The following is a 23,348-nucleotide window of genomic DNA, read 5'->3' on the forward strand; positions in this document are numbered from 1 at the left end:
AATGTCTATATTCATAGAATCACAGAGTGGTTTGGGTTGGAAGGGACCTTTTAAAGACCATCTAGTCCAAGCCCCCTGCTGTGGGCAGGGACATCTTTCACTAGATCAGGTTGCTCAACCTGACCTTCAACACTTCCAACAATGGGGCATGCACAACTTCCCTGGGCAACCTGGTCCAATGCCTCACCACCCTCATCATAAGGAATTTCTTGCTTAAGAAAGAAGAATTAAGGTGTCCATTTTGTTTGTGATTTTTTTTTTTTCTGGTGATTTTGCTGGATTTGAGGAGAGTGCAAAGTCAAGATTAGTCAGTAGTACTTTCAGGAAAGGTATGAGAGAAAGCACTGAATGTTGTAAAATGTAGTAACACGTTTGCAACTGGTGTTCTTCTCCATGAATTCGTATAATTCTTGCTTATTGTAAAGTCTTTTTTTTTTTTATCCTTCTGTCTCCTGAGGAAGTTGTCCAGTGAGAAAGTAACAATGTTTTTCGCTCCGCGGAATGTGTCTGTAATCAGCCACGGCTCTAGTTTAGAATCTAGTCAGGTGTGCACTGCGTGTCTGTAAGTAATTTTCTGGATAGAGAAGGTTTTTGGGTGTGAAGGTCAGAATGAGATGGTTACTTTCACATAGATAATGGAAGTGAAATTGAAATTCTCTGGTGTGAATGAAGGTATTCATTTGGATGTGACAGGCTGCGTAGAGATGCCCCAACTACTGTGTTTGCCCTTCTGTGAGTGGGTGAGACTTTGCTTTTTGGGTCGGATAGAATACTGTCATCTCCTAACCTGAAATTTGAATTCTCTTGCCAGCGTAGGAGGTAAAAATATGTGTTTTGCTTTCTACATAGCATTTGCAAATATTCACTGAGCTGGCCCAGTTTTAAATTAGATAGTTTGGCGAAGGTGGGCCATATTTATTGTGTAGTTTAATTTGAATCCTTCCGTTTTAAAGAAACTTCTCAATTGCACACACGCTGCAGCCAACTAGATTTGGACAAATTAATTGTACTGATGAAATCTGAGTGTTATTTATAGGGATCAGATGTTTGGTATCATCTGGTGAGTTTGTCCAGTGTTGTTTTCCTTACTGTTTGTATGGAGAAGATTACAGAAATTAAGGTTCCTTGTTATTTAAGGTTCCATCCATGGCTGATGAATGATTTAGTGGAGAAATATCCAGTAGCTGTTTGGTGGAAGGTGGTGGAGTTTTGTTGAGCTGTTGGTTTGCCTCTCTCTTATGTAAACATTTACTTGGTGTATGCTGAAAACCCTTGATACAGCAACCTCCTCCTGTTATCTACTGGTGTCTGTCTTTCTTATTTTGTTATGGGAAATATTGTCAAAATACTTTACTGACTTAGCTATTTTGAAATAAGCTTTCAAATACATGTATAATAATATAGACCTATTGTGTGTCATTGGTCCTGAATTTCTTGTTGACAAGACTGTGGTCATTGTTCATAGAAACATAGAATATGAGGTTGGAAGGGCTTCCAAGGATCATCTGGCTCAACTGTTCTTGGCAAAAGCATGGTCTAGAGAAGATGGCCCAGCACCCTTTCCAGCTGAGTCTTAGAAGTGCCCAATGTTGGGGAATCCACCACTTCCCTGGGGAGATTATTCCAATGGCTGATTGTTCTCAGCGTGAAAAATTTTCCTTTTGTGTCCTTTTGTGTTCCTTTTGGAATCTCCCCTGGAGTAACTTGTACCCATTATCCTTCGTCTTTTCCATGTGACTCCTTGTAAAAAGGTATTCTCCATCTTCTTTGTAGCTCCCCTTTAAATACTGGAATGTGGTGATAAGGTCTCCCCTAAGCCTTTTTTTCTCAAGGCTGAACAAACCCAGTTCTGTCAGCCTTTCCTCATATGACAGGATTCCCAGTCCTTTGATCATCTTGGTGGCCCTTCTCTGGACCGTCTCCAGCCTGTCCACATCTTTTTTGTGTGGTGGGGACCAAAACTGAACACAGTATTCCAGATGTGGCCTGACAAGCGTGGAATAGAGTGGAGTAATGACTTCTTTATCTCTGCTGGTGATGCCCTTGTAGATGCAACCCAGTATCCTGGTGGTTTTCTTTGCCACAGCAGCACAGTGTTCACTCATATTGAGCTTGAGGTTCTCCAGGTCCCTTTCCACAGAGTTGCTCCCCAGCTGGGTAGATCCCAGCCAGTGCTACACTCCTGGATTATGTTTTCCCAGGTGCAAGACCTGACATTTTTCTTTGTACAATAAGGTTTGTCAGCTGGCTTGAGTTGTGCTAGATTCTGAGGATAATTTAGTATTTTCTTTGTCTTGGGCTAACGCTAATGTTTTAGAAAAAAAAATAAGCAAAACCACAGAGGTTGTGTGGGAAAATGTTTTGATTTTTTTTTTTCCTGTCCCAAGAGTTTCTTACATGTATGTCATTCTTTTGATGTCACCTCTTGTTTAGATCTGTGTGTACAAGACCTTTCATTAGCAGTAGTTAGATTTGCCCGGTGGCAGTGCTTTCAGTTTGGTGTCTACCCACGACATTATCAGTTGCATGTAGAAATTAGAGGAAGTCTGTCTTCTGGTGGGAGATGAGGAGAGAAGCGAGAGCAAACTGGTTGAAGTTCAGTCCAGGTTATATGGAAATGATATTGGTCGGTTGGGAAAGGCTAAGGGAAGATATGGTCCCTAATAGCACTTCAGAGGATGCATGAGGCTGTAATTAGAAGATGCGTATCTGATTACGTTGGCAATAATGTAATAACTCCAGTAAAACTAAGAGGAAGCCCAGTATTCGGGAGAATTTTTACCAATTTGCATCAGATCAGAAAATTTGCCTTCTAAACATTCCTTCCTCTACTTGTCAGATAATAGTTCACAACTAAATGATCGTGTGAAGCATTAATGAAAATCCTCCTTCTGTTTTCTGAACTGTACAAAATTGCCGAACTTTGAGACCAAAACAGAAATGCGGTGCTTTGCGTTGACAGTAATGATCTCTGCAGGCTGCACAACTTTGACGCACAAAGGATCCTGCAATATGAATGGTTCTGTCAATATTTGAGCAAGGAAAGCAGTTTATTTATAAAGCCTTCATAGTAATATTTAACTGGTAATATCTACTTACTGTATCTTATGTTCTTCACAAGCTGTGGGTATATTCTTGGCATTACAAAAACAATGGCTTTTCTGGCATTAATGGTTCCTCTATTTTGGCTCATTTATTTTTAAGGCAAAATATTTTTGATAAAATAACTGGAATTCAGCTGCTGCTTTTTTTTTTTTCTCCCTCTGTCAATGCCAAGTTTATAATGGAAAGAGAGAATTTCTTGACTCTGACTGGATTTTCTTATACTCTCAAAAAAACTTCTAAAGATAGTGAAATCAAAATAAACCAGAGAAGAGAAATTATACAAGGAGACCAGAAACTCAGTGAAATTCGTGAAGGTGTTCACTTTGCATGTTTGCATAGAAAGTTGTTCAGATGTTTTTTTTTTTTTTAATTCCTCCACCCCCCGAAAAAGATAAAACCCACTGGAAAACAAAACCAAACTAAAAAAACCCACCTCTATAAATTAGAGTTTGTAGTCTTTTGAACCTATTGCTAATGTCTCCACACTGGAACTGTGTTTTTCCAACTTACCTTTTGGTGATAAGTGAGTTTGTGGGTGAGCTTTGTAGAGGAAGGTCAGCAAAGTAGAGTGAGTTTTAGCACTGAGTGACCTCGTCTTTCTCAGAAGAAATTGATGAGAGGCTGATGTTGTCTTCTCTAAGGTAATAGGATTCACTTCACAGAATACTCGGGTAAAACTTCCAGTTCATCCAGGCTAGGTAACAGTATTGATGCCCAAACTTGGTGTCCTCAGATGTCATTGCTGCTACACATTCATCCTTCCTCCCACCATCATCCTATAGCTCTCTCTTATTGCGTGAGCTGGAACTCAAAATCCTTGCTATCGCCAGTCTTACCCTCCTAACAAACACTTCTCCCTGCCACACCAGTAATCTCAGTCCCTCTCCCCATGCGTTGTACTTTTCGTCAAAACCACACACTCAGTTTGTACCAGCTTTGGCTCTGTTTGCACCTCTGGAGCACTGGAGGGGTGGGATGGGTAGGTTCCTGCAGGCGCAATGAAGCAAACCCGTCAACCAGAGACCAGTGCTGCTGCTCACTATGACAAGTAGCTTGTGATAGCTTCCCGGCGGTCACTGCAACTGTGAGTGCCATCGCCCGGTGCTCAGCAAAGACCCTCCGCAAAGCTAAATTGCTCCCTTTCCCCTTCCTCCCAGCAAAGGTATACACATTTGAAATGATCTATATATTCCTGTGATACCAATTCCTTACTTCCCTTGTGATGAGGTCACATTCAAAGCCCGTGGAAGTTCGTAGGTGTCTGTCTGCTCTTGTATGTTCCTATCATGCGCATGCGGGTATTTTAGGCATTCTAGCAGAGCCCTTCAACCTTTGAGGATATTGCTGAGTAGTGTTACTCTAGGGTCCTGGTGGAGATGAATTTTTTCTGTTTGCTGTGTTGTGTGGATAACAGGTAGGTTTTGGTTTCTAGAACCCTGCGGAAGTTGAACAAGTTAAACACAAATTCCCTCTTTCTGTCCTACATCGACAAGCGTAGGTGTACATCCTCAAGCAATCCTCTTGACAATGTGTGTGTAGATAGCACCTTGGCTTAAAGCCTTGCGGAGGTGATATACGTAGAGACGGTCACCACTGTACGTTGTGAAGTTGCTGGAGGTGATGTACACTGCATCATGTTTCAGGTAGAGCTGAGATATTTTGTGAAACCTGTTGCATTTTTTTCTCTTTGGGAATAACTAAACAAACTTTTTTCCCAAGAAGCAAACAAATGATGATATGATTTGGTATGATTTAAGTATTATTTGGTTCTGTATGTTGCTCAAGCATGACAATTTCTTGTTAGCAAGAGAGCACAAAGTGTGAAATATAGATGTGTAACAGGCTATAGACGACTTGGATACTATTTCACATTTTAAAAACTATTGTTGGTGATATAAAAATGTGAACAACATGAGAAAACAAGATGAATTTTGTAGGCTGAAGTGTGGCTAATGTAATGATATCTGTTTTGATAAGATTTATTGCTGCTTCCAGCATGCCATTTAGCCTGCCAGCTACTTAAGGAAGGTTAAGGAGAAATGAAGATCAACAGTTGCATTGAAATTTCTTGCGAATACTCAGCCTTAATATCAAGGACAATGGAAGGTGATGTGGGAGGGAAACTGTCATAATGGAGTAGTGTGGGAAAAGTGAATAAAAGACTATGCTGTGAAGAGGCTTGTCTTCAAGGCTGCAAATGGTTTTATTTGTGGGGGATGGTGTAGCATATCTCATGTTAGCTATAAATATGTAGCAGCTAATACAAACTAAAAATCATCCTGAAGGCCACAGGGAAACTTGTCGTTCTCAGAAAACTTAGCAAGTCAAAATAAAACCTGAGGCTCTCCATAGCCTTGAGTTGCTGAGGGACTTATGAATATTAATAGATGTCTTTCATTGGGGTAGGACTTGCGGCTTGTTAAAAGAACATCACTGCTGGAAGAAGCCCAGTGGATCATCTGTTCCTTCTGCATGGGACCTTGTCTATAAAGGTAAGTTTGGGGCTTGGGGCTTGTAAATCAAAAAACACAAAGCAGAAAAAAACATAATAGGTGCCTTATTCAGCATCTGTTAAGTTTTTACAGCTATGTTGTGTAGCCTAAGGCCCCAATTTACCTTTACAGATGAGGTCCATGCAAGAACGTAGGTAATCTGACTGTGGCCTTGTCCTGACAGTGATGTCTTAAAGTTCCTTTCTTGAGAAGCCTTTAGGAAGAGGGGGAGGGGAAAAAAAAAACTGGTACCACTTAGGGTGTTTGGAAAGCATATAACATTAACTGGTAAGTATGATTTCTATCTTACTTTATTGACATGGAGAGGCTACAGTAATTTAAGCAATTAATAGATTTCAACTCAGGGAAATGGTTATTTTTGTAAAACTGCATTAATACATTTCTGTGACCTATTATTCTTTTTACTACAGGAGTAAAGATCAGCAGCCTGCTTGGTAAAAAGGGGAGCTTGGAGAAACTGCAGAGCTATTGGGAAGTGGGATCTTTCTTGGGGGCCAGTATGTTGGCTAATGACCATATAAGAGTGATCCAGGCTTCAGAAAAGCTGTTTAAGCTAAAGGCACCAGCATGGTAAGGTGATAAACGAGATCATGTACATTGTTTTATATTAAAATATTGGACTCCTTCAGCTTTCACGTTTGGCGTCGTATTTAGCTGACAGGAGATTGGTTTTGGTTTTTTAACAGATTTTGTTGTCTGTGCGTTGTTTTACTGCACTTTTACCCAGACAAGTGACTCTCTTCCCCTTTTGCCCTTATTCAGGAATAGATTTGATGTGGGTCTTTAGGTTGATGTCTGAGAAGAGCAGATTCACTGTTGGCTCCAGGCTCTTCTGGAGGGCAAGGGGGAAAGGAGGAGTTGCTTGGAGGCACCGTACTTCAGCGCTTACATTGCTGAAGAGAAGCAGTAGTGGCATGTGGGTTTAGTTGTAACTGCCTGAATTTTTTGGGGAGTGCAGACAGCTTGGCTGGAGAGGCATGGATGTACCTTGGAATACTGTGATGGTTATTGCATACACCAGCTGGTTTAGGAGCCTGGATGTGAACGAGCTGTATGGTGCAAGTTCCATCTCATCAGGATTGAGAAGAAGGCAGATTAAAGTCCAATTAGCAGAAAGGTTATAAATCTAGGGTTGAAGACAACCCTGTAAATGCAGCATCTGTATGCGAAGGCCAAGGGATGTGTCCTCTGACAGCAGGCTCCCGGCACCTATATCCTGCTTTGGATATAGGTAGAAAGTAAGGACCAGTCACCTACTCATCAAGGGCTGGGATCCTGTTAGCTGGGGTGAGCCAAGACCCCTTTCTGACTAAAAAAGTTGTCACTCTACCAACTGAAAGAGTGCATATGTTACAGCCTATGTATTTTTGTTTTTATAAAAGCTAGAAAGTGTCTCTAAAAGCTGAGATACATGTATGTATGTGGGCTAAAATATGGAAGTGCTAAACTCCTATATCGAATATAGAAAGCTGTCCAAATTAAGAACTCTGATTTTCTGACCAAATATTTTATAAGTGCTGTTAGCAGTGTATTTATCTGCAAGGTTTTCCATTTTTACTATGTGCATATCTTACTGAGAAGCTGGGTAGCATTCTCTGGAAGTCTCCTGGTAGAGTTTTCTGGAGTTTATGAATGCCTGGTTGTCAGGATTTTATGTCCCGGTGCCTTTAGGGTTTAAGGCTGTGGATTAAACTCTGCAAATACAGTGTGTTCATTTGTGCTCCAGGAAGGATTTCTCCTGTGAGCAGTTCCTTCCCAGTCTATTGCCTGTTGTTCAGCAAAGCCTACTTGGTGCAAAGGGGAGTAGATGCAGTACCTTAAGCCAGATATCCCCATGGCCTAAGAAGGATGATTGGAAAATGCACAGCTGTGCAGCTGCTCCCAAAAGGCCCTCTGAGTTTACATTATGCCTTCTTGTCATAAGCCTGGAAACAAAGCTTCTGTGAATAGTCTGAATAGTCTAATGGTGGTACCTGTGATAAATCCTCTTTAAGCATGTATATCTCATTGCTACAGTATTAATAAAAGTTGCAAAAGACTATGTTTACAACTTTTTGTCAGAAATGCCAAGAGAAAGCTATATTTTGTGAGGAGCCCCATGAATCAGCCCCAGAAAGTAGAACAGTGGAGAGAGGGACGAGCCGCGGTTAGGGGAGACATTCGGCACTTCTCTTGTCCTTCCCTAGCAGTGCCAAAAGGCCGCTTAGCGTAGCTGTTCTCCTCTTTCTAGGACAATCAATTCCACAAGCGTCATGTTTTAAAAATCTGTGTTAAACAATTGCCCGTGCGGATACAATACAGAAGACAGAACAGTGTAGAAAGTTAAACTAGTGGACTCTTCACCTGGGTTTTTATTTGAGGGTGGTCGCCACTGAAACAAGTCTGACGTGGTTTCAGTTCGATCCATAGGTAGAGGATTTAGCTATTTCATGAAGCTTTCGTGGTTTAGGATAGGAGACAGGATATGGGATCAGGACTATATGCAGGAAGGAGTGTCCTAGCACTCATTTATATTTCAGGTTACTAATATACCAGCTACGCTTCCAGTTCTAAATGGGGAATTGCTATTACTAAAAGCAATCCTAGAGAACCAAAATCTTACCGGCTGCCCTCGTGTTGCAATGGTGAATGCTTCAGTTGTGATTAAAGGTAGAGATATTATTACTTACAAACTGTATTAAATTTACTATCTGTGTATGCTTGGATGATCACAGGTACCTGAAGTCTATTGTAGAGACTATTTTGATATATCAGCATTTTAAGAAACTGACTCCAGAACAACATACGGCCAAACAGGAACTTGTGGACTTCTGGATGGACTTTCTTGTTGAAGCCACAAAGACAGATGTGTCTGTTGTTCGATTTCCAGTAAGTGGTTGTTTTGTCATTCGGGTGGTTTTTGTTGTTCGGTGGTGGTTGTTTTTTTTTTTCCCCAATAAATCGTGACACAAAGGAAATGAACACAAAACACTGCTTGTTTTTAGGTTGCCAGACAATAAACTGCTTGTCCGGAAGAAATTTATTTAGCCTCCGTATTAGGTTGGTTTTAATTGATTGCATATGTCTACAATGGGGTTGCACAGTGCGTTCCACGTGAAAGTAATGAGGAAAAAATTCAAGACAGAACTTTGCTATTTAGCGTTTGCTACCAAACTACTAAGTATATGAAGTATACAAAGTATACTTCTAAAGCAAACCTTTGCCTTGTAGTCCAGGCTGTACTATACTAACTATATTCTGTTTTGAAGAAAATAGACATAATTTCAGTCTCTTTCTAGCTCAGCAGTCTTTACATACCCTACTGCCAATTACGCCTGTGCTCTGTTAGAGGTTAAAAATCAGCCCAAGCAGTCAGAAATCTATTGTGCCAGCTACTAGACAATGTATTTCAACAACATTGCGCTATAAGCATAGATATACTTTTCTGATTTGTTCCACAAATACTTTGCTGAAATTTGTTTCTAGATACTCTGGTGTTGTACAGTGTCCTGAAAGTATAGTGTCAAAAGATCTTTGTTCCCTGTATATATTAACTATACGTGTATGGGAAATAATGTCTTGGCTATTCCTTTTAGCTAACCATTATTTTGTTTTAAATAGCAGTTGCTATTGTCTCCCAGATACTTGAAGTGCGTACTGGCTGTTTTGTACGGTTCTTTTGGCTTCCGTGCGTGGATGGGATAATAAACCGTAAGGAAGACTCTCGTGTTGAACAGCAACAGCTTGAGGCAGTAAAATGAAAGCAACATGAGACTCCCTAGAGAGTCTGGTTCTCCTTCTCTGAGGAGAATTGGCGTAAACTTTTGCAGGGAAGCAAAAAATAATTTGATTCCTCTGGGTTTTTTTAAAAGACAAGGCCACGTTCTTTTTGGATGATGAAATGGCACAGTTAGATACTTAAAGTAGGCTCTGACTTATAAAACTTTCCAAGTCAAATGAGTTGGATTTTTATTAAGAGACAAACTGAAACTGATCGTTGCGATAGTATGAGCCAAAAGATAAACTCAGTAACCACATAGTTTGATTGTGTTGTACAGGAAACTGTTCTGGTGTTGCAGACAGACAGACATGATCTCTCATAATACAAAAATGCCATTTGTGCCTGTTCAGAACGAAAATCCCACCTTTCAGCAAGGCAACAAAATGAAACATAGTAACTTCCTTTTCACTCCCTTCTTCCAGATTCTTGCAAATAATTTAATCCAAAATAAGTTATTTTCAGATTTCCTTATTGTGAATAAGGGGAACTTGAACTTAAGGACTTCACTGTCCATCAGTACTAGCTGAGCTGTCAGTTACTCTCTTATCTCGTAGCATCAGTGTTATCATCCTTTTTTCGGCCTTCAGAGGGGAGAAATGACACAGCGTGCAGGTAACTTGCTGTAGGCTAAAGACCCTGATTTGTGAAATGGTCTTAACCAGGTTTTAGAAATTGTAAGTGTCTGGAGATGCCAAGCGACACATTTGAAATCCCATTGGTTATCATTTACAGAGTTAAATGCCAAGGTACTTTTTTAAAATTTGGCCTTGCACTTCTTCCAGCGTATCCGTGTGCTCATTGACTCTGTAGGAGGTGACGTGGCTTAGATTCGACTCTAAGCCATGGCTCTTTCCAAGACTTTCTGCTTAAGTGTTTATGTATTTTTTTTTTAAAATAGATGTAGACTAAGTTGGCCTGGTCAGTCATTATTTCCTAAAGCAATTCTGTGAACTCCAAAAATTTTCAAATGAGAAATTCTATACCTTGGATATTTTGAAGATGATGTTTGATTGGAGCTTTTATGGGAGGGCGAAGGTCAGAAGAAAGGAAGGAGGTTATCAGTTTATTAACCATCTTTAACTTAGTCCTACGTTATAAATGTCTTTCAGCTAAACACTGAGGGCTAGAAATCTTCGTACACATGCTGCAGTGGAAGAGAGTAGCTTTTTCTTGATTTAATGTCAATACTTTACATTCTGAAGAATGAGAATACCTTCAACACAGCCAATATAGATTTGGAGCTTTATACATCAGATTTTAACCACTGAAAATCTAAAATAAATAGTTCTAATGAGAAACCACACTTTTTCAAATATCCAAACTTTGTCTTTTTCCTATAAAGCATGCTGGAAACTTTAAAGATCTGGAAGTAATTCTGGCAGAACATTATTAAAGTGGCAGAGTGGCTGGCTTCATTTACTAAGTGGTTATGTTAGACTAAATCTTGCTGCATTGCATCCCATCTCTTTTACATCACGATTCTAGTTTTTGTTTCACTTATTCCAGGAAATTTTCTATAATCTTTAGCTGTCAGGCTGTTGCAGTGGTGCTTGTTGCTTTTGAGAAAATCATTTGCTCTGGTGGCTACAGTTCACAGTGGTCTAAATCAAAAGCAGTTCAGTCTAACTCTAGGTTGATGTGTTTTTTCCGATTTACCCAAATGCGCTTCTACCAAAAGATGGTAAAGGTATACCATGAGTCCTGTCCACATGGGAGATGGACGTTCTTGAACGGCATTGCAAGAGAATGAATTGTGACGGAAAGATTGCAAGATCTGATAGTTGTCAGAGAAATCACTTGGAAAATTATGATATGTGCTACCAATTGACACATAATAGCATTATATAAAAAACTCAATTAAACTTGGCTTTTTTTTTTATCTTAAGTCAGCCATACTAAACTAGCCCAGGTGCTAAAATTTTACTTTTTGTTCTGTTTCCCCTATTTTCCTGATATAGTATGACTATAGAAATAGTTTTAACAGATTTTAATACTTTTTAAAGTTCTACATATTTTGTACTAACTCTTAATTATTTTTTTTTTTGACAAGGTTTTAATATTAGAACCAACAAAAATCTATCAGCCCTCATATCTCTCCATCAACAGTGAAGCCGAGGAGAAGACTGTATCTATCTGGCACGTGCTGCCTGATGACAAGGTATATCGTGACGTTGTCTGTAGTTGTAACTTTTTTCACAATTTAAAAGTATGCATGGTACACAAGGCATATAACACGTACACAGTTGCATCTAGTCATGGATTCTGCAAAGGAGAAAAGTGTTTTAGTAAGGCACAGGAAGATGCTGTGGAGATATGTTGCCGTGCATTTTTAAAATTTTTTTATTTAATATGGCATTCTTAATTTTTTCTTTGTTTGTCCTGTTGATCAATGGATCTTTTGTCTCCATCTTTTTTTTAAAATAGCTTGCGTCTTCTTTCTGGTTGTTTTAAACCAGTGTATCATATACAACAGGTCTGTTGCTTAAGATTTCATCAGTAATTTGCAATACACTGTCATCATACAAATAATGTAGCATAGAATTGCTTATACAAACAAAACTATCTTCTTCCTTGCGGTATTTCTTGTCAGTGGTGGTAAATACTCCTATGAAAGCAATTGAGACTGGTGTCTTATAATAGGAGCAGAATCAATCAAAAGCCAAAGAAGTATTTGGCAAAAAGACAGATAGATGCTCAGCAGGTCTAGAAATTGAAAAATCTGGGAAGTCCATAAACCAAGGTGTGAGGTAGTCAGGCGTATTTGGAAAGGAGCTTAGAAAATCCAGGGATGCAAGGGGAAAGGAAACCCTTGAATGTTGTTGCATTCTGGGACGCTCAGGAAGTAAAGTGTTGGTAAGAGTGAAGACAGGGAGGACATCGAAGAGCCTCGGAGAAGGACGGGAGCATGGAAACGTGGGGGGAGTAGATGAAGCGTGAATGGAGGGTGACTCAGCTGGAGGCACAACACTGGAGATGGTGCCATTTGTAAGAACTAGCACTGTTCATCCTTCCGTGGCAGCATTTTGTTTGCCTGCAGGATAGGACGGTGAACACCTCTTTTTCAGGTGATGCGTCCTTCAGCCTTTGTACCTGTAGTCTGTTAAAGGAGAAACATCTTTTGCTCGCAGAATACGTGAGGCTTGTACTGCTTAGAATTTCTGTTGTGAGTTCATGAGAAAATGTAAATGGACAGTGGCTGAAATAGCATATTTAGAGGACAAGCTGAAATGTTTACCTAGACCAGTGAATTTCTGTTTATTTGTGATTTATTCTGGCTGATGTTCTTCCAAGTAGGCTCAGCTTCTGGGAATAATGTAAAAAATAAATTTATGCCATTCTTGAACAAAATGAAAATTTGTCACACAGTAAATAATGATTTACCAGTACTACAGAGTAAACCTTGCTATTGTAATGTATCTGTTCTGAAAGTATTTCTGTGTTCGGAATTTAGTCTATTTAGAAACTACTTGTACATGCATAATCCTTTGGGTTTTGTAGGCTCTTTTTTGTGCGCATGTAGTTCACCTCCAAACAATACTTTCCATTCTGTTAAGTGGCTTATCTGTAGTACAATAAGAATTTTCTGGGCTATTGAGTCCTGTTCAGCCCTGTTGCAGACACTCTTGGCCATATCATGTTTTGCATGAAGTGATCAAGCTCTGTCTGAATACTAGGGTAGGTTTTACAGTTGACGGTTTCAGTGTGAATGTTTGTTGCCATTTCGTACTCATTTGTTCTTTTGCTAACACAGTGTTTATGTTAAGTGGTTCCTTTCTGATGTTTACCTTACAATATTTTTAAGGAGAATCCTAATATCTCTTAGTATTAGGGGTTTTTTTAGGCAAAACAAGTAGGCTTGGTGTACTGGCCACACATGGTATCTCATTGCCATGACTTCGTATGTTCCAGTTTGAGTTACCTTACTTGAGCATGCACACTTATAGTCCAAAAATGGTATTTCATGATACATTCACGTATCTTTTAGCTGCTGGGATATTTTGCTTGATACTTTCAGCAACGGCCTTCTTCATAGCTGTGTCACTTGGCTGCCCAGTCATCTTGTGACTGGGAGAAGGACTTGGATGTATTAGTCTGTACCTGTTCGGTGTTCAGTAGAGAGGTAATTTGGCTTTGCGGAGTTTGTAACCTGTGCTTTGTAGTATTTTCCATTATTGTAATTTTGTTATTCCCTTTTTAAAGTTTCTTTATAGTATGTTGTACCTCTTTTTCTCCACCGCCCCTCCCCTTTCCTGATTTGGGGAGTGTATCTCTGTATTTTCTGCAGATGCTATTTTCCTATTTTTGCTGCTCTAGTGTTAATCAGTAGCATTAGACAAAGTCAGTTTTAAATGCACTCCCTAGTACTTTTGCTCTAACCAGAATCCTTACCGTGGTGAGCTTAGTGAGTAGCCCGGGATCTGATCGATACTCAGTGCAGGCATCCTTGCCCTACGAGCCGTAATGCCCATCAAAAGAATGCAGTGGGCAATTTGGTAGTTATCTCTTCAGCTGTACAATTATAGTCTGCTGTTGCAAGTCTGTTGACGTCCCTAGAATCCATCAGAAACTGTATAGGGAGAAAAGGGACTAGAAAAATTTGGAGACACCAGCTTCCTTTTCAGTTGAATATGACCAGTATAATATTTGTCTTTGATTAGAGATTTTGTTAAGGAAATTGATGTATTATCTGTCAGCCCACTGCAAAGAGGAGGACTCTTACTTTGATCCTTACTAGGCTGAAAACAGGCATTTTAGGGGCTGATTAACAAGCAGAGACCACCTATCCCTACTGCAAGGGCAGGTTAGACAGCTGGGTTTGGAAACTTCTTCAACTATCCGATTTCAGTCTACCTACCATCAGTCTGTCAGAGCTTTACCAGCTCACACTTCGGATTCCAGTTCATTTTGGCTCATAAATTCACAGTTCTACTGATTTGCCAAAATTCAATCAGTGCTTTGAGAATAATAATTGTGAGTTACAAAGTGTATGAACTTCCTTTCATGCACAAAGAAACCGAATTTCCATTTTGAATCCAAACTGGAACTCAGTGGAGCCTGCAGCCAGCAATTTTGTAATAAATGGGCAAATGACAGTCAATACCAGGATAAATAATGTGGCCTCTTTCTGTTCCGTGGCTTCTTTAGCAGCGTATCTTAACATTTATGCCCTTAATAATACTAAGTTTAACGTAACCAAATGCCTATAAAAATCAGATAGCGTTATGTTTTGTATTAATGCACGTTACCTTTGCCTTGCAGCTCCCTAATTCTAGCAGCCCTTTTCGCACGGGGTTAGAGGACTGCAGCAGCGCTGTTTGCAAGTTTGAAGTAAACAGCCTGTCTCTGTTTCGCCTTGGCTTCTGAATCCAGTTTGAGTTTTGTTTTGGGTGCTTGGTGGTTTTTTTGCCTAACCAAAGAACAGATGCTGAATTTGGATAGTGTGCCTGACGTATTTACTCCAATGTATTCAAAACTTGGCAAGATCATGAGGGATGTCACTTTTCTGTTATTTCATTGCCCGAGAACTTCGTGTGGTAAATAAAAGATGTATGAATCGGTGAGAAATTAGTTCCACATAGGTGACAGGTAAAACCCACAATACTTAGGCTTCTTGTTATGCTTCTTGAGAATTTATGCCTGTCAAGACGTACATTTTAACTTAGTGAGATTTTAGATTATTCCCAATAGTGGGAATTGGACACGTACCAATAGCTAAGCTCTGAAGAGAGTTTCCAAGCATGGAAAACTGGGAAGTAGCAGAGTTTGTATATAGAGGGAGGAGGACAAGACAGTGCAGATACATCCTCTGTATTAGCAGAGGGATTGAGTTTGTGATCTTTCTTTGTGCAAGAGAACCAGGCAACTCGAATAGCAGTTTCATGAACGCTTCATACCAGCATGAGTTAGTACCTCCACTTCAAGATGCAATCCCACCTTTTCTTAATATCAGGCTATTCTCCTGTCCCCGTACCCCGCCGCACAAACCCTTCTCTCCATTTAACATTGAGGAGATACTGGTATTACCGCTCTGTATTTTACAATTATAATAGCGTGAAGCTTGTGCTTCAAGAAAGATGTTTGCTTGTATTTTTGGTACGTTGTGTTAGGCATTTTATATTAGCATCACAACCTTTAATGCCATCTGAGCAGGAAGGAAGGAATTACAGAGGAGGAGAAAATTGGTGTAGAAAGCCTTATAGAAAGCTGTTATAGCTGGGAGAATAATTTCCTCTATCATTTCCTGCACATTGTGCAACTATTTTGGCAGTATATCTGTTCTGACTTCTGTACATTTCACTAGTCATGAAATGTTTTATAAGCTATGCATTTTCCTGTCTTCTTTTGGAATACATTTGATTGTGTTTGGTGCTGTGCCCTTATGCTGTAAATTACCTCTCAGCAAGAAATGTCTCTGTGCCTTTTAATTGCTTAGGTCACTAAAATGCCAAAACTCTAGAAAGCAGAGATTCTTCAAATATGTTGCTTATTGTGGTGGGATCCCAAGGTCACCAGGAATTCGAGGTGGTTTAGTTCCACCTTTTCCTGAAAGGAGAATGTTTTCATTAGAAGATACAAAAGGCTTCTGTTTCTTACAGTAAAGTTTTATTAGAACATAAACATCAGGCACTATGACTGTCTACAGAGAGAACTCAGTTCTGCTGAATGTGACAGATGTGAATTTCAAAGACGTGACAGTAAGTGAGGCCTGGCCCTTTGTGTTTTCATAGGGTGGCTTCTTTCTTCCAGCCTTGTTTATTACTCCGGCAGCTCTTAGGCGTTTCAGTACATTCTTACTGCTCTCTTCTGGATTCCTAGGGAAATAGCCTCCTTTCTGTTTCTTTGGACACTTGGCCTTCAGATTTGCTCCTTCCCTGAGCAATTCCTCCTACTTTTTAAGAATTTCCCACTTTTCTCTCCAGCATCTGACTTCCTGCTTGTAGCTCTCTCCGCCTGCTCTTCCCACGCACCAGGGCATTGAGCGTGAAGAGCAGCCTCTTCTTATTCTCAGAAGTGGAATTTCCCCCCCCTCCCCCGCAAACTTCCCAGAGGTCGTGTGTGACCCCAAGTTCAGTACCCAGACCAGGCTATACTGGCAGCCCTTCTGTTTTGCATGCTTTCTAAAATGTACATTGTATATTGTGTTTGCACAGTAAACGGCGAAGAAACAACCCAAAACTTCTGTTGTTCTGGTTTTGGGTGGAAAAAAAAAAAAAAAAAAAGCCCTGAAAAATAACTGTTAAAAGGTAATAGGCTGGTGTGATTCAAGTGTTTCTCTTTCCGTCTCTTCAGTTTCAGTCTAGAAGATACGCCTACTGGTGCTTCATTCATAAAAATGATTTATTTATTTTTTTCTGTCTGTTACAGAAAGGTATCCATGAGTGGAACTTCAGTGCTGCTTCTATCAGGGGAGTAAGGTAAGTTGTTTCCCTTTCATGTTTTGAAAAGAAGAGAGCAATTGAATGAGTATTGTGTGAAGCTGCTGCTGTGGACCTTGGTGGAGTAACAGAGGCAGAGCTGGAGCAGAGTATTGCGGGCGCTTTCCCGGGTGCCCTGCTCTAAGTGAAGCCCCAGGAATCCTAGTCCGGATTCAGAAACGACTGCTTGCAGAGTTCATTATGTAAAAATTAGCAAACCTAGCCCATTGAATTAAAGAACTAATATTTTCTAGAAAATGGTATTCACTTACTTAAAGTAACTGCCAATGTTTCATGTCATTTTACCCAAGTTCTGTCACAGCCAGGAGCTGCCTGGTACACAGAATATGTAAGCCAGAAAGTAACATGTGGGTGCAGAGCGGGAGGATATGAAGAACTGACCAGATCAGGGTGTCTTGGAATATCCTAATTGATTACCTGTTCTGGGGTGTGAGTGTGTACATTTGGGGTGGTTTTTTTTCTGTGTCTGTTTATGGATATGGCAGCAAAATTGTTTCAGAGAAGGCCCGTAAGGAGAGGAGTCTGTCAACACAGAGTGGTAGTTAGACCACAAAGTGAAAAATTGAAGATTGTTTGAGAGAACAGAAAAGGGAGTCAATAGAAGAAGAAGAACAAAAAAAGAAAAAACAACCCCTCCTAACCTCCCAAAGATTCATGTGGAGTAGGTTAACATGGATTAATACATCACAGGAACAGGAATGACACGTGCAGGACTGGCTTGACTGGATTAGAAGAGAACAATGTTATGCGCTCAAGGTTGCCTCTCTTTTCTTCAGCACACTTCCCTCTTTGGGACAGGGCACAACAGGGGAAACTTTGCCGTCTATTTGCTTGATTTCAGCAAAATGTTTTCTGTCTACTAGGGAGACTTATCTAGGGGGAATTCTTTACTGGATTGTGTGCCGTATTGCCAGTAGAGGACAGCCAAATCCGAGCCTGTGGGTCTGCTCTGCTCTGCTAGCCAAGGTTGAACGTAGTGTGCATCCTGTTTGGCAGGGTCCAGCCTTGCAATTGGTATCTTCTGATAGTAAGAAAGTAGGGTTTCACCACTGCTGTGACCTCTTTGGATCAATTCTTCATCTTAGTCTCTCTTTTTTTTTTTTTTTTTCCCCCTAGGATTTATCTATACTTTGGCAACCTGCAATTTACCACTTTGGTGTTTGCTTTTAGTGTAATTAAAAAAAAAAAAAAAAGTAGTCCAGAAATCTTACAGTTTTTAAAAATAGTCGTTGCTCTGTTCTAATAATAACTGTTCCATACACACAAAGCTGTTGCTATGTCTGCAGGACGTTTTGCACAGATGGATGATTCTTTCTCCTTCCAAAAAGTGACTTAAAAAAACAAACTATCAATAGGCACAAAAATTCAAGTCCTGTGGGATTCAGCTTATTTTAGGCAAAAAATTGCAATGATACGCTTAGTTTAGTCTGGTTTGGGTTTTGGTTACAGTATGTTTTTGTATGTTTCTAAAAAAAGAGGAAAAAAAGGATTTCTTTATTGTCCTTTTTTTTTTTTTTTTTTTTTTATGTTCCTGTCCTCCTTATTAAACCATGCTGTGGTCAGTACTGTGTCTGGTGTACCCTCCTGTATTTGTTATTTAAACTGTCAGTTGTCATTTAATTTGTCAATTAAATTTCCAATCTGTTCATCTGGACAGATGTCCAAAGCAACTTGGGAGACTTTACAGTGAGCCAAGAGTCACTGTGAATTCTTAGAAAACTCTGGCTGCCTCCATGAGGAGCTGCAGGGGGAAATCTTTATCTTATGCAAGCATAAGCCTTTTTTTTTTTTTTCTCCCTTCCCTTCTTTCAAATATATGCAAGTTTCTGATCACTTAAATTTTCAGTGGTTTTCGGGTTTTTTTCTTGTTTTCTGAAGGCAGGTATTCTTTGGAGTGGAACAGCCTTCGGAACCAGGCCTGCTTCTAATCTATTTTTGTATTAAGACTATTCTTGGCTCCTTTGAAGCTCCTAGACTTAAAGCGGTCTAGGAATGGGGAGTTCCCAGCTTTATGAGGATTCTCAGCCTTTCTAGACTAGTAAGAGCCAGCTTCAGAAGTGCAGCCTCAACGTACAAGGCAGGTCTTTGTTGAGAAAGGCTCCAAGATCATGTACAGAGGCCTCCATAAATATTTACTGCATTACATAAGGAGACGGCAGGTCTGAAGAGACATCTAGCATTGACATGGCTAATGTTTTTGGTAAATGCTTCAAGGAAGTGACTGAAGGGTCCCCTCTGCGTGCTGTGTATCAGCCTGTGTAATCAGCATCTTATTTCATGAGTAATAGTTCAGGTCTCAAGACTTGCAAGGGGATTTGGAAAGTGTATGGAGCTCTCTGAGCAGCACAGTGCTAAATCACACTGTGTATGCAGGGAGGCGTAGTAATTTGGTTTAGCTTAAAAACCCCATTGATTAGTGGATTGTGCACCGATGTACATAACTCTGCTTTTGTCATATGCCTTTGTGACCCCTTAAACACAAATGTTTATTATTGAATTGGGCCAAAAAGCGCTGTTAATCTCAAAGGCTTCATCAGAGCTTTTGGAACGTGGCTGCTACCCCAAGGTGCTTTGCATCTTGGGGTGTCCAGAAATCCCTGGTGTTCTGCAGAGCTGACATCATACAAGCAAGAAGATGCCATCTTTATTTTTCCAATTTAGGAATAAAAAATAAAGCAGTAAAATGAAGTTGCTAGACTACAAGTTGGCTTTTTCTCAGTGTTCAAAACAAGCCTTGGATTATGAAATAACTGCTGCTTGTGTTGTTTCCATGGGAGAGTACCTCCAAGGTCGTGCCAATGAATATAGTGTTAGAAAGTTGGATTCAGATCTGCATCCAGTATTCTTCATAGCTTGAGAATGGACAATGAGGGTGCTCATCTTCCATGCCAAGTTCTTGGAGCTTGGAATCTCATCAGACCACTTAATTATGACAGTGGGAGGTGTCTGTACTGCCGCACTTCTAGCAAACAGACAAGTTCCACGGAGCTGCTTTTCTGTGGTTGCTGCCAATGCTCAACTGTTTTATCTGCTGCTTCATCTGGAAGTATTAGTAAGCAGTAGTTAACAGCATTTGCAGTATTTATTTCTTATGGACTAAGGGGAGTTCTGGATGCACTCGAGCTGGGCACAAGGACCACGCTACGTCATGCTTCCCTGTTTGTCTTCGGAGTTTTGCAAATTCACCCCAATTCTGCTGTCGTAGAAGTCAGTGGGTCCTACAGGTGCTCAGGAACTGTCAGAATGAGGCATTTCCTGAGCAAATTATCCCCTCTCTTTTTATAACCTGGTATTTTTCAGTCTTCCTTTTTTCATTTGAACAACTTTTTTTTTCCAGGGAGGAAAGCAACATATAAGCAATGTAAATGCTTGCTTAAAGGCCTTAAATATTTATGAATCTGCCTGCCCTCTGTGTACACTCCACATTCTTACCCTTTTATTCACTGCTGTGTTAGTCAGTGGCTTCTGTGCATGTCAGGTTTAAACTGACAGTTTATTCAGTAAAATGTTTAAACTCACATGGAACCTGAAATGAATGAGTAATTCTGTTAATATCAGTTATTCTATATCTGGAGAATTTACCTATATGCTTGAGAAACTTGAGTTAAAGGTTAGTTTATAAACTGGGGACAGTGACTGTCTTCCCAGATGTGGGCATTGCTTAGCTCTTCTGAATTTCTCCTAACATAAAAGTAAATGAGTCACCACACCCAAAGACAAATATTCTTATAATGAAGTTTGCTCTTCACATAAGTAGCTTTATGAAAGGCAGGCCCCCCAGCTCGTGTAAAGAGAGTTACAGGCCTGTACAATAGAGGAATCATAAAAGGAAGCAGTTAAGCAACCTTAGACACCCATTAAAGGTTGAAAACTACAAGTATTTCCTGATATTTCAAGAAAAACTGTGGCATTAATCAAATAATCAGTCTTTTGGCACATAGAATATCATTCTACTTTATTCTGCTATAAATTAATTTAAAACATGATGGCTATCTTGATACAGCTAAAATAGATTGATGTCACTAGGACTATGGATTTTGTCCAGTATCTTAACAGTGTTATAAGGATAATGAGTTTGTCTTCGTTTCTTAAACACTGCGTTATATTCCCTTGTAACACCTCTAGCCGTCTTTTTCTCCTCATCTAATATAGTAACAATCAGTGCTCCTGCATCAGCTTGACGCCTGGCACTCAACATGTGAGAAAGTTACGGAAAGAACTATTTCAAATAATTTTTAATGTTTTCTATAAGGAGCACAGTAATGACAAGCATATAAAACAGTTCTAGTGAATTAATATATTTGCAAGAGCTGCAACCTACTTGGGGTAGAAAACTGACAACTGTACCAGAGTTTGCACCTCCTCTGGTCTTCTGTTGGGACATCTATGCATCCATAAGAATAGCATACGTATTTCTTCAGTATCTTTGTTCTCCTGTTACAGCAGATAAAACCAAAACTGAAGAAAAGCGTAGGTGGGCAAGGGTGGTAAAGTCATTCACTTAATTTTTTGATGCTGTCTTAATTTTAAAATATTTTTCCAACATACTATCAATGTACCAGTTCACAAGGAACCGATTAGAATTTTTTGTGTTCAGCATTGAACCGTGGCTGGTTTCTAAAGCAGGAGGAACTCATGCTTTGAGTTCAAAGTCCAGCTTTCTAATGTGATCTTGAAAGGATGTTTCATCCTGGCTGCAGGAGTGGGAAATTAAGGGCCTTACCTAAATGCACTGAAGACAAAAATGACTCAGGTCAATGAAATAATCCTATTAACTTCTTTGTTCCTACTCTTTCTTGGGCAATGTGTGGACTAGGGGGGCAAGCTGAATGATAGCAAAGAGCATAATGTGAACTTTGGACAACACAAGAGTGTAATTTTACATTAAGGAAGAACTATGGTGGCTTAGGTTTAATCTCATCCTTTCCCATATTAAATGGGTTGATCTGTGTGGTTTGATATAGCCAGTAGAAGTCCAAACGCATTTTTCCAATAACGTGTTCTGCTTGGCTGTTCTTTCAGCATTTCGAAGTTTGAAGAACGATGCTGTTTCCTATACGTGCTGCACAACTCAGATGACTTTCAAATCTACTTCTGCACAGAACTTCACTGCAGAAGGTGTGTCACTGTTGTTATTTCGGAAAAAACACAACCTGTCATGGGGTAGATGGTGTCTGCATGCGCAACAGGGACTGACTGTTTCAGAACTATGGTGAAAGTTGATCTGAGCATCCTCAGTGATCACTATCTTTCATGCAAAAGCTTAGTACTACAGTACCCTGGAGATGTATCAGCTTTGAAGGGTCAAAGCGCAAACTCAGACAAACATTAGGAACAAATATGATTACAAATTTAATTTTATTTTTTTACACGCTTTGTGGGATTACTTCTCTAATACTTATCATATTAAGGCTTACTACAAGTGTTCCCCACCCCCCCCACCCCCATCCAAGAAAGCATCCTAAACTTAAAATGGGCTTCTGAAGTGGGAACATTTGGAGTAACAACAAGGTCTGGTCAAAATTTCTCTTCTATTGTAACTAAAATTTTATTTACGATTACAAAGAAGCACACTTGATTTCCTTTACATTATCATCACGATGTTTCCTTAAGTAAGATTGTACCAGTATCCCTTCAGGAAACTTGGCAAAGGTTTGTTTCACAAAATTTGGGGTGTCTCAGTTTCTCTAAGCTGTGCTTCTGCTCTGTGTGCTTGAGGGCTGTAGTCCAGAAGGCATTTCCAGAGGAAATTTCATGTCTTTTTATGCTAAAAAAGACTGCAACTTTACCAAAAAGCACGGCAGTACTCTATATTAATGGTTGTGGCCACCTCCCAGCCCAGTCCCTAGCTTGTTCTCTCATCCATTCTGTTTCATATCGGTTCTTTTACCATGTTCATTCCCCTTCGTATCTGAATACTAGAAGAGTAAGCAATACCTTAGCATGACATGGTATTTGTACTTGCATTCTTTCAAAGGAGTAGAAGTCATGTGTCATAGTAATATTTTAATGGGAAGTTGTAAAATAGACCCTTTCATTCAAGCAAAAACTTGAAGCTAGCCTTGCTGCACCACAAAAAACTCCTCCAAATGTGGGCAAGGCTTCTTCTAGGCACTTCTCAAGATGCTTCGGTGCTTTCATTGGACATAAAGAAATGGTGATATAGGATGAGAATTTCACCTGATGCATAGATTTTGAAATATGAATTCCGTTAGTAAATTCAGGCACCATTGGTGTCTTGCACATATAAAAGGATGACGTAGAAAGTATGAAAACTGCAGATTTTGACTGTTAATTCTCCATGTAAACAATTTCTTTTTCTTTTTGCTGACAAACAAACATTTGCACTGAGTTATACTTACTATACTTAAGTCCTCTTCTGGTTCATTCATTACTGTAGAGAAGTCTGTCTCAAGTGTGTATTTGATTTTTTTTTTTTTTCCTTTTAACAGGTTTTTTGACATGGTGAACAGTATCACTGAAGAAATGGGGAAGACTACAGAGGAAGGGGAATGTGATGGAGACTCTCTAGAG

At 39.8% G+C, this 23,348-nt stretch overlaps 1 protein-coding gene across 1 annotated transcript in view; it reads left to right on the forward strand.

The window, feature by feature from the left end:
- The window catches only part of MAP3K5 (mitogen-activated protein kinase kinase kinase 5), a 106,479-nt gene that overhangs the window by 55,599 nt on the left and 27,532 nt on the right, over nt 1–23,348 (forward strand). The window contains exons 9-14 of the mRNA XM_054195030.1: nt 6,029–6,188; nt 8,333–8,486; nt 11,429–11,536; nt 16,744–16,793; nt 21,837–21,932; nt 23,267–23,348. Coding sequence (XP_054051005.1) covers nt 6,029–6,188; nt 8,333–8,486; nt 11,429–11,536; nt 16,744–16,793; nt 21,837–21,932; nt 23,267–23,348 — 650 coding nt within the window. The remainder of the gene's footprint in view (nt 1–6,028; nt 6,189–8,332; nt 8,487–11,428; nt 11,537–16,743; nt 16,794–21,836; nt 21,933–23,266) is intronic.

This window comes from Rissa tridactyla, chromosome 3 (assembly GCF_028500815.1).
Source record: "Rissa tridactyla isolate bRisTri1 chromosome 3, bRisTri1.patW.cur.20221130, whole genome shotgun sequence".
NCBI lineage: Eukaryota > Metazoa > Chordata > Aves > Charadriiformes > Laridae > Rissa > Rissa tridactyla.